The following is a 21,524-nucleotide window of genomic DNA, read 5'->3' on the forward strand; positions in this document are numbered from 1 at the left end:
TTGTGGACTAACTTGTGCATCTTAATGCAATTGAATGCTATAACGTCATTAAAAATTACACTTCATTGTATGTTTTAAACACAGTTTAATAACGGCATACGCGATAAAAGTTGCTGTAAACTTTATTCTCTTAAAAGTAATGTGGTCGTTAGTTGTCGATCATCTGTTTTAACAATTAAAAAAGATTAATATAAATTGAATGTATTCAATTTAGAACGATTGAAACCTTTTAAAAACGTTTTCATTTTGCATTGTTTTACGAAGTAGGCTACACTGAGCTTGTTTATATAAAGTTTATACAAAGCTTTTTCAAATGCCCCGCAGTGAGTGTGTATAAAATGCGGAATGATGGGATTTTTATCACTTTATCAAAACAAAATTCTACAATCAGATGTCAGCATTCCAGTAGATGCAAATGACTATATCAATGGAAGAAAAAGAAAAAATAGTGATTGAAAACAAGAACGAAAAGAAAATTGCTTATTTTTCTATTGATCAAATACTGAGTAAAAAGAATGATGAGGACCTTATGGAAGCGCGTAAAAACGGGGAAGGCGATATTGACTTGAACGATACAACTGTAAAGTTTAACGAGCGTGTGAAAAATGAAGAATCAATTGAAAAAAAGGAGAGCAGAAACACGCCGTCCTACACAGCAATAATTGCGCAAGCGATTTTGAGTTCTAAAGAGAAAAAACTACCCTTGGGTGATGTCTATGAATATATTGCAGAAAACTTCCCTGACTTTCTCAAAAAAGGACAAGGATGGAGAAATTGTGTGCGTCATAACCTATCACTAAGTGAATGCTTTGTAAAAGCAGGTAGAGCCCGTAATGGGCGTGGGAATTACTGGGGTATACATCCTAGATATATAAAAAACTTCTCTCTCGGCGATTACAGGAAGCGAAGAGCGAGCCATCGTCAAAGAAGTTTTGGACCCAGTTTCGTAAATTGCTCTTACCAATATAATCAATATATCTTAGAACATAACAAAACTTTTTTATCAAAGAAAGCCAGCTTCACTATGGAAAGCATTCTTTCCCCCGAACACGGGAAGCATCGAGTTCCACTTTACCTCCTAGGTGCTTCGTACAACGAAGGTTTTTTACGTGCAAATCCAAATTATATTCATCACACGTATAGCCCACGCATTCCTAAAATAAACTACTCTCAAGAAGAGTGTATTCCAAAGCACGCTAGCAATCAAAACACAACCTATGTATCCGAACTAACGTGCTCTTGCCCTAAGTGTCCCACGTTTTAACATGCAGGTTTAAATATTTTTTTTGTCGCCAATGTAGTTACTGTTACAAGCAGACAACCGAATGACTTTGTTTCGCAATGTAATGGAAATCTTATCTATCTTTAATATATTTTAAAATTATTTTATAAATTTTACCGTTGTACATAAAAAGAGAAGATTATTTATTCGTTTTGGAATTTTTTTTGTTGCTTTCGTGTGTTAATCGTGCTTTTTGAGGTGCTGCTACTTCTTGTTGTTTTACGACGCATTCGGAGGTATAACTTAGATAATACATTCAGACGCAGAAGAAAGTTATTAGTTCGTTTTGTCGTTTTTTTTTTTTTTTTTCAATAAATGACATTTAATGAAAACTTAAATTAGAAATACTGATTTTTACTTGACAGCTTTAAACCACGGTTTAAAATTTTTTTACTCGTGTGCTTGAATACGAAGTTTTAACGTTTTTTTTTTAAATTTAAAATTTTTTTTTTACAATCAAAAAAAAAAAAAAAAAATAGCTCAACAAAAAAAGTTAAAGCTGCAATAATGGAAAGTTTCAATTCCTGTGTACAAAGCAGGGAATAGGAGCAGGGAACATCCGAAGTTACAAACTACGCGTTTCCGAAAAGCAATAGCTGTTTACTTCATAACACTAGTGGCAATTTTAAAACGTAAAGAGTTTCTAAGACAGATAACGGGCGTTATAACTTTGTGATATATTATTTTAAAGCAAAATTGTTCGTATACTGTAACGAATTTTAGTAATGCACTTCCAGATTTGAAATCTTAGCACACTGAATTCCATGGCTATCAAAAAATAAATTTTGTTGAAATAAAAAAAAGCATTTTTATAATATGGCATTAAAGAATCAATTATTACAGCCCTGATTATTTTCGCTTGTGGGGTAGATCTCCCTCAATCTCCATTTCCCACTACCCGATTCACTCACACAAACATGTTATGTAGCACCATGTAAAACCGATCTATAAAACCGAACTTTTCCGGATGAAAAATTGCTCAAATTTTTCATCTGGAAATGCTTTGAATATGTCATTTAAAAATTTATCCATTCGCATAAAGTTCGTAAACTTGCATTTTTTTGTGGTAAAAAGTTTGACTTAATAATTTCATGTAAATATTTTCATATAAAAATCACTTTCTTGACAATAACCACCATTACAAATAAATTAAAATGGCTTCTATTTTTTTTTCATTATTCAAGGTAAACAGCAATATTTTTTTCCTAGATAAAATATAATGATAGCTACGTTATTAAAGGGCTAAGTTTTTAAAAATGATTTACCTCTTCTAGTTAACACCTAAATATCAAAATCAATTGGATAAATATTTTTATTGGATGAATTAAAAACAGAAATGATATTACAAAAGTTATGCAGCTTTTACAAAACATTTTTTGTATGTTTTTTTTTTTTTTCTTTGTTTTGATAATTATATTTGTAATTCGTGAATTTTTTTCATGTTTAAAAAAAGTGAACAAAAAAATAAAAACAAATTTAAAGGTTTATAAATATAACGCGCCCCTCTATCCTATTTTTGTTTCAAGATTTTTTCGTCATCAATTTATCTGCTTTTAAAAGTTTTGTAATGGAATGTGGGATGTTAATGAATTTGAATATTTTTTAAAAAACAAAGACAACCTTTTGCTATATTGAAAATGATTTTTTCTTTTCTTCTTCCTGCAATATTTTGTCCATTTATGAACTTTATAATGTAAAATAGTATGTAGATGGTAAACTGGTTATCTTTTTGAAATAATTTAGGCATGCGTATTGTTTTGGAGCATACAGCAGCAAAATCAAATAAAACAACACTTTCTAAACGTTTTTGAAAAGAAATAAAACTGAATTTATGTTCTTCATAAATTTTTCCCAATTTTTATCTATCATCATTTCTTATGCTAGTTTTGTAGCTTTTATTTCTGAAACCCCTTTCCCCTAAACTGGTTCCAACCGACTAACTAAGTAAAATTTTCAATTAAGGACTTTTGTTATGTTTGTTTCACATTATATTGTATTATATGATGTAAATGTAGAATTATAAAAAGAAGAAAGTCATTATTGTAATTCTTCGAATCTTGAGTACTTTCTAAACAAGTGATAACTAAACAAGTGATAACTGTAATAAAACATTCTAAAAACCTTAAAATACTCCAGTAGAATAAATATTTTTTTCTTGAAGAAAAACGAAATCAAAGAGAAACATTTTTGAATTGAAAAATCGCAAAAGTTCAAGAAATTACTTACGGGCATAATCAGCTCTTTTGAAAAAGCTCGCTTTAGAAATTGGTTTAAAAAATAAATTCTTAAAAAAACAAGCAACGCAATGTGCTTCATCATTTTTCAAAATCTGAAAGAAAATGGCAACTATTGAACAGCTGATAGCAAAAAAAAAAGAAATCGAAAGCGAAATTCGATTAAACAGCGATATACTTTTAAAAGTAAACTTTTTGCAAAGTCAAACTCTAAATGATGCCTCTAAGGAAAAACGAATTTGTTTAAATTTGTTCCAATAAAAACGAAGTTTGTTCAATAAGAATTTTTCTTTCATACTTTTAAGAATGGAGTTGGGATGTCTGAAGATTTGGTTGATCCTGAAGGTTTTCCAAGAGCTGATTTAGATATTGGTGCAATTCGTCATGCTAGAGTGAGAATAATTTGTAAGTTTTAAAATTTGTAATGGCAAAAGATCAAGTTATCTTATGAAATAATACAAATAAAAACTATTGGGTAGTCTGTATAAAGTAAACATCTTTAGATCTTCAAAATGATTTGAAAAATGTGATGGAGCAAATTAAGGATAAACTTCATGAAATACACAAGAGTTACATAATTAACAAAGATACAGTTCAAGAGAATTCCAAATTAAATGCTCCTGCTGCTCCAAGTAATTTTTTTTTCCTCTGCTGAGTTTTTATCTGCACTGTAAAAAATCCTAATCAAGATCTTTAACAAAAATTTAGAAGTTCTTGTAAGATTTGAAGGAATCTTTGAAGATTTCATATTCAATTTTGTGTTTTTTCAAAAGACTTCTTCAAAAATACAACAAAATCTTGAAAGAAAAATCTTTAAAAGTATGGAATATTGAATGAATTTTATGTTGAATAATTGATTTTATTTGATAAGAATGTCTAAAAGGGTTGCATAAACAATATTATTTTTATCAAGACTTTGTCCTTAATAAGTTTTAGTAAGTTTTGTTCAACAAAAATACATCAATTGACAATTGGAGGAACTTTTTTTTACATAACGTAGATAATACCACATGTTGTTCAAATCAAAATGGTAAAGTTCAACAGATTCTTTTGCATCTCTCATTTATCTTACCTTAAAAAAAAAGTTTTGATAAGTTTTTTAAGAGCTAACTGGTCTGCAAAGGTTTACATTGTTGATGTGATGATTTATTTTAAAATTTTTTACTCAGTTATTGTAAACATATGACTAAGAAAAATAAACTGGGAAAAAATTTCTTAGGAATTCTCCTTTAGCAAATTTGGTTTTACAAACATTCATTTTTTTTTTTTTTTTTTTTGATATTTACAATTTAAAAAGCATTTGTTACAAATTTGTTATAAATTTGTTTAAAAAAAGCAGCTACTGAAAAATATATTAAATTTTAAAAACCGATTTTGAAATCTGAGGCTAAATAACACTTCTTGTTTAAAAATAAACTATAAAGATTTTATTGGTATAGTATATTTCCATTCAAATTTGTGTTATTTAAAAATCAAGCAATACTTTTTTTTTTGAAGTTTACATTGTTATTTTAAAAAAAGATTTTATTCTATATGAAAGACATTAAAATTCTAAATTGCTGTGTGTTAAATATATTATGAATTAAAATTAAGTTGAATAAAACTTGAAAACAACAAATTTATTATAAGTTATTGAATTAAAAGGTGCATAAATCTATTTACAGGTTGGGTGTATTTTGAATAGGCTTTGTTTAGTATGCAAATGAATGTAAAATGAAATATACTATGAATAACTAATGTGGTTTTAACTATAATAATGAGATATTAACTAAACAAACCTTAAAGTTTTTTATCTTTACTTATAACAAAAAAAAAAAAAAAAAAAACTTTCTGTTCTACTTTTATTGAAAAATTCAAACCATAATATTTCTATTTTTTATGGTTAAGATATATAAAAACAAGTCAATTATATTTCACTTTAGTAAATAATGTTATGTAAGTCACAAACAGCTTTTGTTTGTTGTTTGATAGAAGCTAACATGAATGGACTGCAGTTCAATTAAGAGCAATAGTTATTATGACAAAACTTTTATATAATAAAAGTTTTCAGACTTATGCATTGACCTTTCATGTTGAAAGTTATCTCTGTATAATTAAAGTTAAATTGCAAAAGTACAAGTTATTTGTTTTTAGATTTTATTGAACTTGAGAAAATATCTGTTTTATATAAACAACTGAAAGTTGTTTCAAATCAAATTATATTGTTTGTATAGCAAACTTCCGTTTTAATAAAAAAAACTATTCGTTTAGCCAGTTTTTTTTGAGAAATAATCAAAAATTAAAATGTGATTTATCTTATGTATACATGTTTAACATCGATCGAAAAAAGCTAATTTTTCATGATGCTTTTGGGATAGAGCAGAAAATTTGTCTCTATACCATCGGTTGACAAGTAAAACTCATTAAGTACAGTTTTATGGGAAATTGACTTTTATACACTATGATGCCCAAATATTAACAACATTTATGAAATAAATATTGTTAGTAATACATAACTAAACTTATTTATTTTATTAATCCAAAATATCACATTGATATCTCAATAAAAGGAATTTTAATAAAGTAAACTAACTAAAACTTGATTATCTCAAATTAGTGGCAGTGTCACTTAATGAGTTTTACTTGTCAATAAGACATACATAAGTAACTTTTGTTCAAAGTTTTACCACATGTCTTTTAACAATGGATAATGTCTTTTGTTCTGGAATTTAAAAAGTTTAGTAATGTAGCTAAAAAAATTTTAAATGTTACTGCACTTCACAGTAGTGTGCAAAGGTTGCACCTATGTGTGGTGAATTACTGTTCAAAGTTTGATGCCCCACAGACATTATGTTCAGTTCTAGCTAGGAGTTTGAAATTAACCAAAAATTGACAAATACTGTTTTTTCATTATACTTTTAGATATTGGAATAAGTGCAGCTGTTTACATCCTTTTTTCGAATTCTTTTCTAATACTTTTAATCATTTAACACAATAAATTTTTGACTTACACACAAGCATATATGGTTCATAAACAATATAAAATTATAGTTTTAAAAAAAAAAGTTTGTATTTTTATGACTTATGCATAAGTTGAAATGGGTAATTTGACTTGAAAATTTGACACAAATTGCTTGACTTATATGCAACCATATATGGTATTAACAATTACTTTAGCAGCAGATCATCATTATTATTAACCACTTTTTAGCACTAATGAATGATTATCAATTATTAGTCTTTTTTTGTTACAGATTGTAAACTTAGCTAGAAATAAGCTACATAGCAAAGACTGCCCAATTTTCAGATCACTGACAGATTTTGCTAGAATGTTTCTAACAAAAGATGTTAAATGCTGTATTTTTAAAAGGTGACATCTTAGGTCTGAAACCACTGATAACAAGGAACCCTCATTTTCTTCCATTGCAGAGCAAGTTTGCGTAAAGCTGCAAATGCTGTATTCTGATGCTTCCATTCCAACAGTTCCAAAGAAATGTGTCATTAACATGATTCATGCATATTACAAGAACTATATCAATATCAAATCTGTTTATAAAAGAATTGAGAAAAGCATGGCAAATGAGCAAGGGTGGAGAAGTTTAAAGAAGAATCATGCTTTCTTTTTGAAATAGCAGCTTGTATGTGCTCCATGTTTACAGACTGCAACTGCCCAAAGGATTCCAAAGGTCCCCTTTAAGGAACAGACATTTCTTGCTGCTCAGAGAACAAAGCGTTATTACTGAATAAATTTGAATGATGTGACTACTGAAGATTTAAAAAGTATGCTTGAAGAATCAATATTAGTTAACTGGGCTTTTACAAAATTCTTATGCCACACGCAAGCTGTGGAAAGAGCAGTAAAATTAGTTACAAAAGCCTCAAAGAAAGTGTGTTGTCATAACAAATGGGACAGATTTATTTGCTCTACTCTGAAATTGAGAAAGGTCATGCCTGAGTTTAGGTGCAAGAGACAGTACAAAACCTTAAGACCTGACAAAACACAAATTTTTTACTTTTAGTTTTGAATACTTATTTCTTAATTCTTACATATTTTGTATTTGAAACTCTTGGTTTATGTTTAATAAGTAATTGAGAAATTTCAAACTCCTTACCACAACAGATTGTCTGTGGAGCGTCAAATTTTGAACAGTAATTAACCATAAATAAGTGTAACTTTTGCACACTACCACAAAATGCTGTGACATTTAAAAAATTGCAAAAAAAAAAAATTCTTGGCTATTTTACTAAATTTTTTGAAATTTCATGTCCCATGCCAGAACAGAAGACATTATTCTGGGGTGGTGAAACTTTGAACAGAAGTTACTTTTGTATAGAGTCAACTTTTCCGCTCTACCCCAAAGGCATGATAAAAAATTTGCTTTTTTTAATCCCCCCTAATCTTTAATAATATATATAAGAATTCACATCTTTTGTTAAAATAATATTTATCTTTCTACTTATTTCCATTTAAAAGATTTACATATTTATATTTCATATCAATTTTATAAGAATTTTACTTCACTGTAAAAAACCTTCAAATTGGCATTGAAACACATTAGATACCTAAATATTCAGTCATGAAAATAAACAACATCTTTTCAGAATTTAAAACAACAAAGTTTTAAATATACTTCACTGCTCTTAAAAAAAAAAAAAAAAAAAAGATTAAGGTTGAAGGAGCAATATAATTTTTTGTTTGTAGGTTTATCAAGTGGGTGCAGTAGTTGAATTTTCTAATTTTTAATGTTCAATCATACATCTGTTTAAAAATGGTTGCTTGAAATTTATTAACTTTTTTTAACTTTTTTAGACCTATTTAGATTTTCTTTAAATCAAAGAGTGTTGTAAAAATTTGAGTAGAAAATACCTTTGGTTTTTATTAGAAATATAATCAGTTTTTATCAAAATATTATTAAAAAGTTAAAAATGTAAAATACAAGTTTTGTTCTTTTATTTAAAGCATAAAACCTTTAGAATAGCGAATAATGCAATAAATAAACAAGTAATATATTACATGAACAAATAATGCAATAGATAAAAAAGTAATACAATAGATAAACAAATATTAAAACAGGTAAATAATACAATATATAAACAAATAATACAATAGAATAAACAAGTGTGTGAAATAACGAAATTTTTATTAAATTGTAGTAGTTATTTTTGCCTCTTTTTCCATGATAAGGGTTCAACTTTGAGACACTGAATCCACGAAGACACAAAATCCCAATTCTGATGCTAAAACTTCTTAGGAATGTTTTTGTTGTCTGTGTGTGCTCAATTGTTTGTTTATTCTTGTTGCAGAATCCTAAGCATCTATCCTTCTAACACACTGAGTGATTTTTTCTTTGATTCAAGTATTGCACCATTCTATAGTTTTTTTTCAAAAACATATTTTCTTATTTGTTGCAACATATACATTAATATTAGAATTGCTTGACTACATCTGCTTAAAAATCCTATAAACAAAGTGCAAAACAAACTCAGGTGCCTTCAACTTCAACCCAAACCCTCTTAATTTGCTTCCCTTTATTATCTTAATTCACCAATCTATCATTGTAAGAGCAAAATCATGGTTGCATGTTCTAATTCTAGTAAAGATAATTTGTAACTCATTTTTTAGAACAGGAGGCATTCTTGGTTGTTGATAGAGTAGAAGTGAGATCTCCAGCTGAGTCTGCAGTGAGTTTTATTTTTAGATTATCAATTTAAAAATCTACACTTTTTTCATCATTCAAAACATTGCACTGACAAAATTCACAAATGAACACAAACTCATTAATGAGGTACATTAATTTTAAAGAAACATGCTTTAAATATGTAAGTATGTATTTTAAGCAAATGGCTGATATACGTAGCTTCTAGATTATTGATAACAATTATCAATTACCAATAACTCATTTTACTGACTCAGTGATAGTATATCTTTGATAGTGTATTCTGATTGATATAATTTGTTTTTGTTTTTAATTTAAAATTTATAATTTCTATCTCAGGGACTCAAAGTGAATGACTTGATTACACAGTTTGGTTCAATTACCAGAAGAAACTTTTCTGGGCTTCAAGATATTGCCTCGCTTGTTCAAAATAGCGAGCAGGTAAGTTTACTAAATAAACTAAAAGTTATTAAGTCTTCTTGTTTTCAACCCTTTCCTGACGCGTGACCCGCACCACGGTGCATAAAATCTGTTTCAAAATGACGTGTGAACCGCCTGGCGGTTCATCAATAATTTTAAATTATTCCTGAACATTTGAAACTGAAGAAGAAATTTATGAGAAATCATCTAGTGATACAAGTATAGAATCTGATGTTGAAAAAGAATGTTATGAAACTCAACACCTATCTTATAATGTTTCACAGCCCCAGAAGGGTGTGAGAACCAGAGGTGAAAAAAATATGAGAGTCTATTCTCTAACAAAAAAAAACAAGGTCTCGTTTGTTTCTGACAAGTAGTTTTTATTTTATGGCCTTTCAATTGTTCATGATCCAAATTCATTATTTTACGCGCAGTCATATAGATGTTTTTAACTCAGTCGCGAAAGGGTTAACACAGTATAAAATTAGATAACTACAAAAAATCGCTAATGATATGATAATCAAATTAATGACACATTTAGTTCTGCATAGACAAAAATATTAAATAAACTGAATTAAAATAAGTTTGTTTTCTAAGTTTTTTCTTAGTTTTATTTTCTTGATTTTAAAATATTAAAATATTAGAATTAAAAATTTAGAAAGAAATTATTGTCTGCATCGATAGAATGAATGTACCATTAAAGCTCACTGTAATACCAGCTGTATGGAGTGGGAAAGGTCTTCTTGGGTAAGACTTTTTTAAAACTAATCTACTAAATAAACCTTAAACTTTCAAGATTAAAATTGAAAATCAAATATGAAAATATAGTTTAGCGTTTTATGTAACAATAGCAATCTCAAATGCTTTTTTTACTTTTTTTCTATTGTTAAAATGACACAGGCCCAACATATTTTGTTGCAGACAATGTTGAAAACCAAAAATTGTTCAGCAGTTTATTCAGCACTGAAATTTAGGCAATTTTGGGTGCTGAATCCAAAGACGTTTTTCTTGGTTATTACTTGTTTTCCTCCTAGTAAATATGCCTACTTTACGAGTAAAATTACTATTTTTGACCCATTTTGACCCCATGGGAGTATCTATGGAAATATGATCATAGTAAATATAAAAAATGAGAAAAAAAGAAAGGCTTTCTGCTTGCACACCAACTAAAAGGTACTTGCACAGCACACCAACTGAAAAGTACTGAAGCAATTACGTAGTGGTGTACGTTTACCTTTTAATACCCTGGTGGTGTACGTTTATCTTTCAATACCCTGGTGGTGTATGTTTGCCTTATAATTAATCTTTTCAATACCCTGGTTCTTGAATGGATTTAAGTGTGAGAGAATTCTTAAATAAATTTAAGTTTAAACTGTAACTTGGTAGAATTATGACTGTAGTTGTAAAATGAATCTTAGAGAGATCGATCGAGTTTCTGTTTGATTAAATTAGCCACGATAATTGAGATCAATCTTCGGGACCGAGTGTAATTTTGTCAAAATTAACTGATTGAATTGAGGGCGTCACAACTATAAATAAATTCTACCTCTTTCAAAGTTTGGAGATCTCGCGTAGAATATTACAAAAGAATTTCAAACTTTTCGTAACATTTGTTCAGAACACTATATTTTTTTATCATACTTAAAATGGTCTCTTTTTCTAGATTTAATTGTCAAACATTCTTTTTATTTAGATGTAATGTACTGCCAGTGAAGCAATAACGAAGCTGGGTAATAAAATAAACACAAGAAACGTTTTAGAAAACATTTCGCTTGGGTTCTCCATTATGTTACCGAATAACTAAATTCACTAAAAAATGATTACTTAATGAATTTGATTATTCGGTACATGTGCTAAATGCTTTGACTTCCGACCAGTTAGAAGCACTCGTACCATCTAAAACGGTTATGGGTAGTAATTTTTTTCCTTTTTTTTTATCTGAATAATTTAACGAACATTTTATGCAGTGTTCAAAAGGGAATATTTCTTTTATTATTTTACCAAAAGTAAAAAATTAGAAAAATGAAAATTTGCGTACAGTTGCTTGCTCTTTATTTCATTTAAAAATTGTAACTTTTATACTTTTAAATGTAACTTTCATACTTTTAAAAGTATTGTACATATTTTATATTGGGCAAATTGACCAAATACGAGCCGCAAATTTCTATAGTAGAACATAGAAAGATGTTGGTAAATATCTTTTCATCGTTTGCAGAGTTAACAGCCGATTAATTAAACGACTAATTCAATTAATCGTGATCAATTAATCGTGTTCAATTAATCGTGATCAATTAATCGTGATCAATTAATCGTGATCAATTAATCGTGATCAATTAATTAGTCGACAACATTTCACAACGGTTTCATTTATTTGCTATTAGAAATTTCACTGTTGTAAATTCATCTCATTAAAGTTACGGTCTTCATTTGGAGTAAACATCAGTAGCAATAGCAGGGATTAAACGGCGGTCAATGGATGGTTTTTGAGTAAACATCAGTAGCAATAGCAGGGATTAAACGGCGGTCAATGGATGATTTTGGAAGTCATGCTTTTAGAAGGATCAAAAAATAGATTTATCCACTATAATTTCTGGATAATTATTTACTTCTAAGAGATGTGGAAGTATGCTTTAAGTGGCCCGAAAACAACCGAAAGAACGACTGAAACCAATTTATTAGATGTCATTTTCTTTCAACTGCCGCTCAATAATTTTACTGAGTAGTGAGAATCATCACTCTCAGCTATGATAAAATTTTTGGTAAAAAATCTATTTATAGAAAAAAAACGAAATATTTAGGAGCCGAAGATTTTTTATTACAACTACTTAATTGGTCCATCCAGGCACTCAAGTTAGTTCTCTTTGGAGTATCATCTGTAATGAATAAGTTAATCAATAAATAAAAATATGGCAAGTTAGGGAAAAAGATAATGAAGAAAAACTGGCAGACAAAGAGAAACAGATGTAAGATGAGTTCAGTCGGCTGAGTCTGTTGATTGATGTCTGTAAACCAAATAACGGAAATACGGCCAGAAACATCTTTACAAATGCCGAAGAGTCCTCTCGAATAATTGTAGTTATTCTAGATTAGCCAATTTCCTGAGAAACCCTTGGAGTAAAGATGTAAGCATAATAATACTGAGAGCTATTTACTTAAAAAACTTCCCGAATTGATACAAATTCTAATTTGCTTCATCGATTACCTTATCATATCAAACCCTTATGCATCAAGTTTGCATGCCAAACTTGCATAGAAACCATCCCATAGAAAACCTAGAACTTCCCATAGAAAATTAAGTCCCGAAGTATTTAATTTAAAAAATTTAATTTACTGGATTATGCTAGTGGAGAAGAAAATATAATAGAAACTTTCAGTTCCTCTTGAGATTCTAAAATGTCTTCCGACGATGAAAATAGGCGATGAATAATATGATGATAATATGACGATGAATATAGACGAAAATATTATAAACATTTTACAAACACTACTCAATAGCGGTAAATCCCTAGAGATTAATTATTAAGTTTGTTTTTTTTTTTACAAAAACGCATCAAAATTTCAACTTTTCACCTGTTAGCAAAAAAAAAAAAAAAAAACAGCATAAAATTTTTTCCTTTTTTCGACAAAAGTTCTGTGCTATGACACAGCGTAGCGCAGAATGATATACTTACCTCCCTTATATTATAACCTATATATTCTAATCCCTCCTAGTCGATTACCTCGCCACCAAAATAAATCCTCTTTCCCTCCAATTTCCTCTATGAATGTCTTAGACACTATATACCAAGAATAATTTTAGAATATAGTAAAACGTTGTTTATAAAAGCTTTGATAATTATTTTCCTGCTGGATTGTTGAAATTACACACTGTATTGTTTTGAAAGATTTACAAATCAACGAGTTATAAACTTTGTATTTAAGAAAGTACGTAGCTGTCACAACTACGTCATGATAAAATAACGATTGCTTTTTCTCGAGAGTTATTCCTGAAAAAACTTACTTAGATCTTTTTTTTCCATTAAGGATTTTCTATTAGTAAGGGAAAGGGGAGAGGCCCTTTTTATACAAAATTTCAAAAAACATACTTTAACTTTCTAGGAAATATTGAGGTATTAGAATGGGCGAATTTTTTTTCTTTCTATCTTTTTTTTTATACTTAAAATTCATGCAGAGAAGACACTATTTCAAGTAGAACATCAAGTTGACGTTTAAACGACACAGATAAATACCAGGACATTAAGATAAAAAAATGTATAATTTTCTAAAATTGTCAAGAAAGATGTTGTGTGTAGATGTTTAGAATATCATATGTAAGCTTACATAAACAAATTTAGGACAAAATTGGTTTGCTTTCATGCCAATTATTATCCTCGAGTTTAATAGTTTGCATTTAAGTACGTCTCTGTAATGCGTCATCCAAACATCCGTATACAACCACTAGAAAAGTCTAAAAGATTGATAATGCTTAGACTATAAAGACCACAAATAAATGGATGATAAGAAAAATGTTTCCATTTATAAGAGAAACTGTTGTCATCTGTAGAATCAAAAGTTAAAAAATTTATTCAAATAGCTTTAAAATTATTCAAATTACTATTAAAATTATTCAAATTATTATTCAAATTATTATTCAAATTATTATTCAAATTATTATTCAAATTATTCAAATTATTATTCAAATTATTCAAATTATTATTCAAACTGATTATTTGAACCTAGACAAATCTTGTAAAAACACATTAGAGAACAAATCTGAAAAATGAAATGTTGGGGCGAGGACTGGGTTCAAGGAATGCGTTGCATTATTTATTTGATGCTGGACATTAAGAACTCATTTTGAGCATCAAAATTTTCAGCTATTGCTGAATATTTGAGTTTAAGTGAAACTTTTGTTCACAGCTATTGCTCCAGGGGTCTCTGAGACCTATGAGAATGCTAAAGCAATACTCGATCTTCTTCAATTCCATACATTACACTCACAGTTCAACCATGCTTTAAATCCTAAACTTTTAAGCATGATGTGTTGTTGGCGGTCGCACAGTTCATGCTTTCCATGCGCTTGGTGTTCTGATCCTAAATTGCAACTTTCAGATCTTAGGAAATCCGTGGAATACTTATTGAGAACACTTGAAGAAGTTAAGTTGTTAATGATTCCAAATGAGTTGATTGAACAACTCATTTGGAATCGTTTGAACATACCCACCCAACATGAGACGACTTTAAGACGTATGTAACTTATCTTTAACTCGTCTAGACGTCTGCAACTAGTTAAAGACGTGTTTATGACGGCTTTTCCACACCTCATTAAGACGTCTTCCGACAACCAGTTTAAGACGTCCGCAAGACATCTTAACAACACGTCTTACAGAATAACCAGTTTAAGACGTCCGCAAGGCATCTTAACAAGACATCTTACTAAATAACCTGTTTAAGACGTCCGCAAGACATCTTAACAAGACATTTTACAGAATAATCAAATTAAGACTTCCGTAAGACATCTGAACAAGACGTCTGTCGGAACAACCGTTTAAGATGTCCGTAAGATATCTTAACAAGACGTCTTTCGGAATAACCATTTTAAGACGTCTTTAACACATCTTAACAAGACATCTGTTGCAACAACCAGTTTATGACGTCTTTTGGAATAATCAGTTTAAGATGTCTTTCACAATAACCAGTTTAAGACGTCTTTAACTTATCTTAACGAGAAATCTGTCAGAATAACCAGTTTAAGACGTCCGTAAGACATCTTAACGACACGGTTGTCGGAACAATCAGTTTAAGACGTCTTTCCGAATAACTAGCTTAAGATATCTTTCAGAATAACCAGTTTAAGACGTCTTTAACTTATCTTAACAAGACGTCTATCGGTACAGCCAGTTTAAGACGTTCGTAAGACATCTGAACAAGACGTCTTTCGGAATAACACTAAGTATATTTAACACCTATAGGTGTTAAATATGACCACTTTAAGACGTTAATATATTAACGTTTTTAAGCCGTTGTTAATATATTAACGACGGCTTAAAAAGACATGTGTAATATATATATATATATATATATATATATATATATATATATATATATATATATATATATATATATGTATATGTTCAACAACAGAAATATATACAGTTATGGTTAAATAACTTATACATAAAATGAATACAAGAAAGCAAAAATATTTTGTCACAGTTTTAAAGAATTTAGCAAAGCCAATTTATGGCAAACCGCAAGAATAACGAAGAATTTAATATTAACATAATATGATTTACCAGCTATATATAACCTTAATTTTATTTGACAAAAACTAATGGGTTATTATGTGCTTTTTTTGATAAATGAAAAAATATATGAAATATGAAAAACAAAAATATGAAATATCTGCCGCATTTTGTAAGATAATTATAAATTTAAATCATTTTTGAAAAGGTTATGCATTATCAAATGAATTATAAAATAGCTTGGTGAATGAAGGACTAAGCTGGCGAATGAAGGACGAAAGAATTGAATGAAATCAGATCTTGATAAAAAAAAAGTATATTTAAGCTTTTTTATATTTAGCTATACTATTTTTTTATTAATTTTAGATTTATCCTTACAGGTCTATTTTATCATTCACAGACTTTGTTTACACGAAAAAAGTAACACGTCCACTTGTTTACACGTAATAAGTAACACGTCCACTCTTATACGTCCATGCTTTAATTCCTTCCTTAATTGCGTTTTTAATTACGTCTTTATATCCATTTACGGAAGAATGACAAGAATTGTGTGGTTTAAAGTTATCCGGTCTGACAATAAAATCAGTTGAACACACTGTTCAGGTTAGAACTTTTCTCTGTGATACTTTAGCAAGATCATTTTTAAAATGGACTGTTGTTTATACTGGATATTATTCTTGTGAAAGGGTGCGTTACCAAAGGTTCTTGGAAGAGTAGTAATGATGTTTTAAACAGTTTAATGAAAAACAAGAATTTCGTAAGCGAACAGATGACGATTTTAGTTGCCAATCGTATAAGTAACATCAAAAATATAGTCTCCTCTTATAGCTACTGGTATTATATATGTTTCCAGATTTCTGCGTTGACTATATGCAAAAGACCAACTAATAATTCAAAAGAATTTTGAACTATTTCCGTAAAGGCCCAATGGCTAGGTTATTACAAGCACATATTTTACAGATTTCTGAGAAGCTGATCGAATTTAGAAATCAAATTGTTCGCTGATGATAAATTTCAACATGGGTAGACAGAGAGGCGGATAGAGATATTTTAAAGAAACCCACCTTTATAAATGTATAATTGGTAAGTGTCTTCTAATGCTGCTTTCCAAAAAAACAATGATTTTCTTGACCTATTATTGCTTCATTAATTTTCTCTTTTTGGCGGCTTTCCAAAAGACATCCAAAGGAATCGGAGAAGACAGTCCATAAACTTATTCAGGGTGTGTTAAAAAACGCACCAGAATCACGAAAATATTAATAAAATTTTATAATCATGTACTCTTTTTTTGTGGATGCTGTGAAGTATTTTTCTATAATAGTATATTTTTCTAAATCATGTCTCTTTTTTCAGTTATTGCATTTGGATAGTTCATATATTCACACCTTTCTATTTTCTGTCACCACCTTCCAGTCTCCTTCTAATACAATATAAATATATATATTTATGTTGTATTGGCAGGAGACTGAAAGGTAATATATATATATATATATATATATATATATATATATATATATATATATATATATATATATATATATATATATATATATATATATATATATATATATATATATATATATATATACACACGTCTTTTTAAGCCGTCATTAATACGTGTTAAATAAGATAATATTAAGACGTTTTAGTTAAGACGACTTACTGTTTCATTTGAGACCAGTTTAAGACATCTTTAACACGTTCGCTGCCGAGCTATTTTAAACTATGCGTTATTTCTTTGCCGAGCCATAATGTCTACAATGATTAATTTTTGCCAAGGCTGTTTTGCGTGGTTTCATTCTCATTGCCAAAGCTAGATATCAACATTCCAATATAAAAAATGTTTTTAATCTGAAAAAATTTTATAGTATTTTTTATTCTGAATATAACTGACAAAAAAAAAAGCACTACGAGTATACTCGTAGTTTGGCAATGGCGAAGGAATTTTTTTCTCCAGTGCCAAAGTACTCGTAACACCGTAATGAGTATAACTCATTGTGGTGACTGCATCTTTTCAAGATGTAATTGAGAACTTGAAAGTTGTAATTAAGAAACGTAAGATGTAATTGAAAAATACAACAGGTAATTTAGAAGTCGCAAAATGTAATTAAGAAACACAACATGTAGTTAAGAAGTTTTAAAATGTAACTGAGAAACCCAACATGTAAATAAGTAATCGCAATATGTAATTTGAAACATATATTATAAGCTTTTCTCAATTACAACTTTCATCTTCTCAGTTACATCTTACGTTTCTTAATTACAACTTTCATCTTCTCAATTACATCTTACGTTTCTTAATTACAACTTCCATGTTCTAAATTACATATTGCGACTTTTAAATTACATTTTGTATTTCTCAATTACATCCTACGTTTCTTAACTACAACTTTCAAGTTCTCACTTACATCTTGAAAAGGTGTAGTAATGTAGCTTATTTTATGCATTATTATTATAAATAGTGTTTCAATTTTTTTGCACATGCACATTGGCAGATATCATGAGTAAAAAAGGTAATTTATATTTTGTTTTCTTAATTCTAAATTGTTGTGTTTTTTAGACTAGAAGCTAAAATATGTTTGATAACTACATTATACTGTATGTTATTGAAAATGTGAAAAAAAATTTGAAGTACACAATAAGATGTTTTTTAATACATTAAAAAACATTTTAGTGTGCACTTCAAATTTTTTACACAGTATACTAATTAATGTGTTTTATAGATGAGTAATTTCTTTTTTATAAACTGATAATTATAAATTTATCTATCTCCTATTAGCTCAACACAGATATTCCACTATTGGATCAGCACATATGATTATGGAAGACTGTGAGGATAGTGAAGATGATGATATTGAAGATTCGGATTCATTTTTCGCTTATACTACTACGTCTTCGAGCTTGACTGCATTAGAATCAGGTTCTGAAGATAATAACGCTGAAGAAAGTGATGACAATCAGTACACAGACGTTCATCTAGCAGCCACTGCAGAGGATTTTTTAATGCCGCCGAAAAGAGCTAGAACAACGGGTGGTCCATCTAGAAATTCAAACTAATGGAAAGATGAGCCGAATATTGTAAAGCAAATTCAATTTTCTGCGGATCCTGGTTTGAAGATAAACATGGAGAGCAAGAAATCATTAGATTTCTTTAGACTATTTGTTACAGAAGAGCTTATAAATACTATGGTAGTTGAAACTAATCGCTACGCAACGCTGCTTATTTATAGCAGCGTCCCCTCAGAAGAAGCTCACGTTTTAAAGATTGGAAACCAATAAATTCAGAAGATATGCGGCAGTTCCTCGGAGTTCTTCTTCATATGGGGTGTGTCAAAATGCCATCTTTAGAACACTATTGGTCTAAGAACAGTCTCTATAGATTTCCCTTATTTTCTAGAATAATGTCACGAAATAAATTCCAACTAATATTACGGTTTTGGCATTTTATTAACAATGAAGATTCGGGTAGTGGACGGTTGTGTAAAATTATTGGACTTCTCGATCACTTAAATAATGCAATGGATAACATCTACTGTCCTAATAAAAATATATCAATCGATGAGTCAATGATGCTTTGGAAGGGACGTCTTGTATTCAGGCAGTATGTGAAAAATAAAAGACAGAAGTATGGTATCAAGTTCTATGAGCTTTGCGAATCAGATGGTATTGTACTAAAAGTAAAAATCTACTCTGGCAAGACAACTCTCGATAAACATTTGTTGGGTCAAACGGGAGCTATTGTTTTAGATTTAATGGAAAATTTTCTGGGAAAAGGTTATCACCTGTACACCGATAGCTTTTACAATTCCTTTGAATTAACAAAGCACATGATAAATCAAAAAACACATATTTGTGGTACTTTAAGAACTGATCGAAAATCAAATCCAAAAGAGTGTACAAAAGCAAAACTGAAACAGGGAGACGTTATAAGCAGAAGCAGAGAGGGTCTAGTGGTTGCTAAATGGAAAGACAAAAGAGACGTGCTAATGATTAGCAACTTGCATTCGTTGCAAATGATTGAAGTGACAGACAGGAGAGGAGAGGAGAGAAGAAAATGAAACCCAACATTATTAAAGATTACAATCAATATATCTCAGAAGTAGATAGGGCAGAACAAATGGTATCATATTATGATTGCCTAAGAAAGACAATCAGATGGTATAAAAAAGTAGCAGTTCATCTCTTTGATACTTTTTTGTTTAATGCTTACTGTCTAAACAGCAAATATGGGGTAGATCACACAATTTCCTTGCTTAAGTTTAGAGAATTAGTTGTTACGGACTTATTGGGTGAACGTTTGAATGAAATTGTGCCTCGAATCACCAATAATAGCTTCCACTACTTGTCTTCAATACCACCGAATGAAAAGAAAAAATTCCCAACCAAACCATGTCGAGTCTGCTCTAAAATAAAACGTAAAGAAACACGATATGAATGTGCTGTTTGTGAAAATAGACCTCCGTTATGTATTGGCGAATGTTTCAGAATGTATCATTCAACAGAATAGGTTTACACTTGAATTTTCATGAAATAAAATTAAATCAATATCAATGTTTTATTCAGTGGCGTATCTAGGGTATGGCAGGCAGGGCACGTGCCATGGGCGCCAACCTGAAAGGGGCGCAAAAGAGGCTTGGTTGCAATACAATAAGCGAGAATTATATAAAATAAATTAAGAAATAATATATTATATAAAATAAATATATTATATAAAATAAAGTTTGTGTCATCATTTATTAAAAAAATTGTAATTAAGTACTTTATGTGGGGGAGGAGGGGCGCGTGATCGGTGTTTGCCCCAGGCGCTATTTACCCTAGGTACGCCACTCTAAAACTTGAATGTAATATTTTCTGAAATCAAATGTGAAGCTAAGAAAAAAAAAAAAAAAAAAGAACAGACAAAGCCAGTCATGCACAAATGTTGTTTGAAATAAGTTAGTATAACTACGAGTTTACTCGTAGTTGGCAAGCTCATGACGCCAGCTTACTACGAGTATTCTCGTAGTTGGCAAATAAATGACGCCAACTTACTACGAGTATACTCGTAGTTGGCAGCGAACGTGTTAAGACCAATTTCAAGACGTCTTCAATTTGTCTTTAAGACGACTTGTTGTTGGGTGGGTAATGTCATTTTTGTTAATGCTCATTGGAATTTTAAGTAAAACCACGCGAACAGTTTTAAGTAAAACCACGAGAACACTTTTAAGATTTTCTACAATTAACAAGTCTTGAATATTTCATTTAATTTGCTCGTTACTGCCACTTCAATTTTGATTTTAAATCACGACGAGATTTGAGGTATTTTTCCTAATTGTCATGCCAACATAATTCTGAAGTGAATACACTGTGTAATGCATAAACTAAATAATGCAAAAACTAAGTAATGCATGATGGCTTTATCATTCAATCCTCCTTTTCCTCAGATTCTTTCACCATCAGATAAAATCTTATTTTTAATTCTTTCATCAATTGGTGACATCCATTACCTGTTCGCTTTTAGCAATGACCAACACATTCTAATACTCCTGGAATCAGAGCATCTCCATATGGTTTCTACCAGAAACCGGTTTTTCGATTTTTCTTGATTAATAACGATGAAAATGAAAAATTTCTGTATAAGTTGTTTAAAATAACTCTAATTTAAAATATTTAGATATGCAAATTTACAGGATTTCAGAAATAAGATTACAAAATACAAATCTTATGTTATTTTGTTTCAAGACATTGA

The 21,524-nt window shown here is 29.6% G+C and overlaps 2 protein-coding genes across 2 annotated transcripts; both read left to right on the top strand.

Annotated features, from left to right (window-relative positions):
- The first annotated feature begins 145 nt into the window (after positions 1-145).
- LOC145184178 (uncharacterized) lies at positions 146-1,569 on the top strand. Its single transcript, XM_080059798.2, has one exon. It carries the CDS (start codon positions 410-412, stop codon positions 1,262-1,264), a length of 855 nt encoding a protein of 284 aa, XP_079915924.2. The 5' UTR covers positions 146-409; the 3' UTR covers positions 1,265-1,569.
- A 1,978-nt stretch (positions 1,570-3,547) lies between these two features.
- Positions 3,548-11,611, top strand: LOC145190338 (26S proteasome non-ATPase regulatory subunit 9-like). Its single transcript, XM_090078579.1, has 7 exons — positions 3,548-3,702; positions 3,822-3,921; positions 4,020-4,148; positions 9,119-9,177; positions 9,492-9,593; positions 10,231-10,319; positions 11,266-11,611. Exons 1-7 carry the CDS (start codon positions 3,622-3,624, stop codon positions 11,291-11,293), a joined length of 588 nt encoding a protein of 195 aa, XP_089934705.1. The 5' UTR covers positions 3,548-3,621; the 3' UTR covers positions 11,294-11,611.
- The last annotated feature ends 9,913 nt before the right edge of the window (positions 11,612-21,524 follow it).

Source organism: Hydra viridissima, unplaced genomic scaffold (assembly GCF_058129835.1).
Source record: "Hydra viridissima isolate aposymbiotic clone 2 unplaced genomic scaffold, HvirCarnegie_v1 scaffold_2, whole genome shotgun sequence".
Taxonomy (NCBI): domain Eukaryota; kingdom Metazoa; phylum Cnidaria; class Hydrozoa; order Anthoathecata; family Hydridae; genus Hydra; species Hydra viridissima.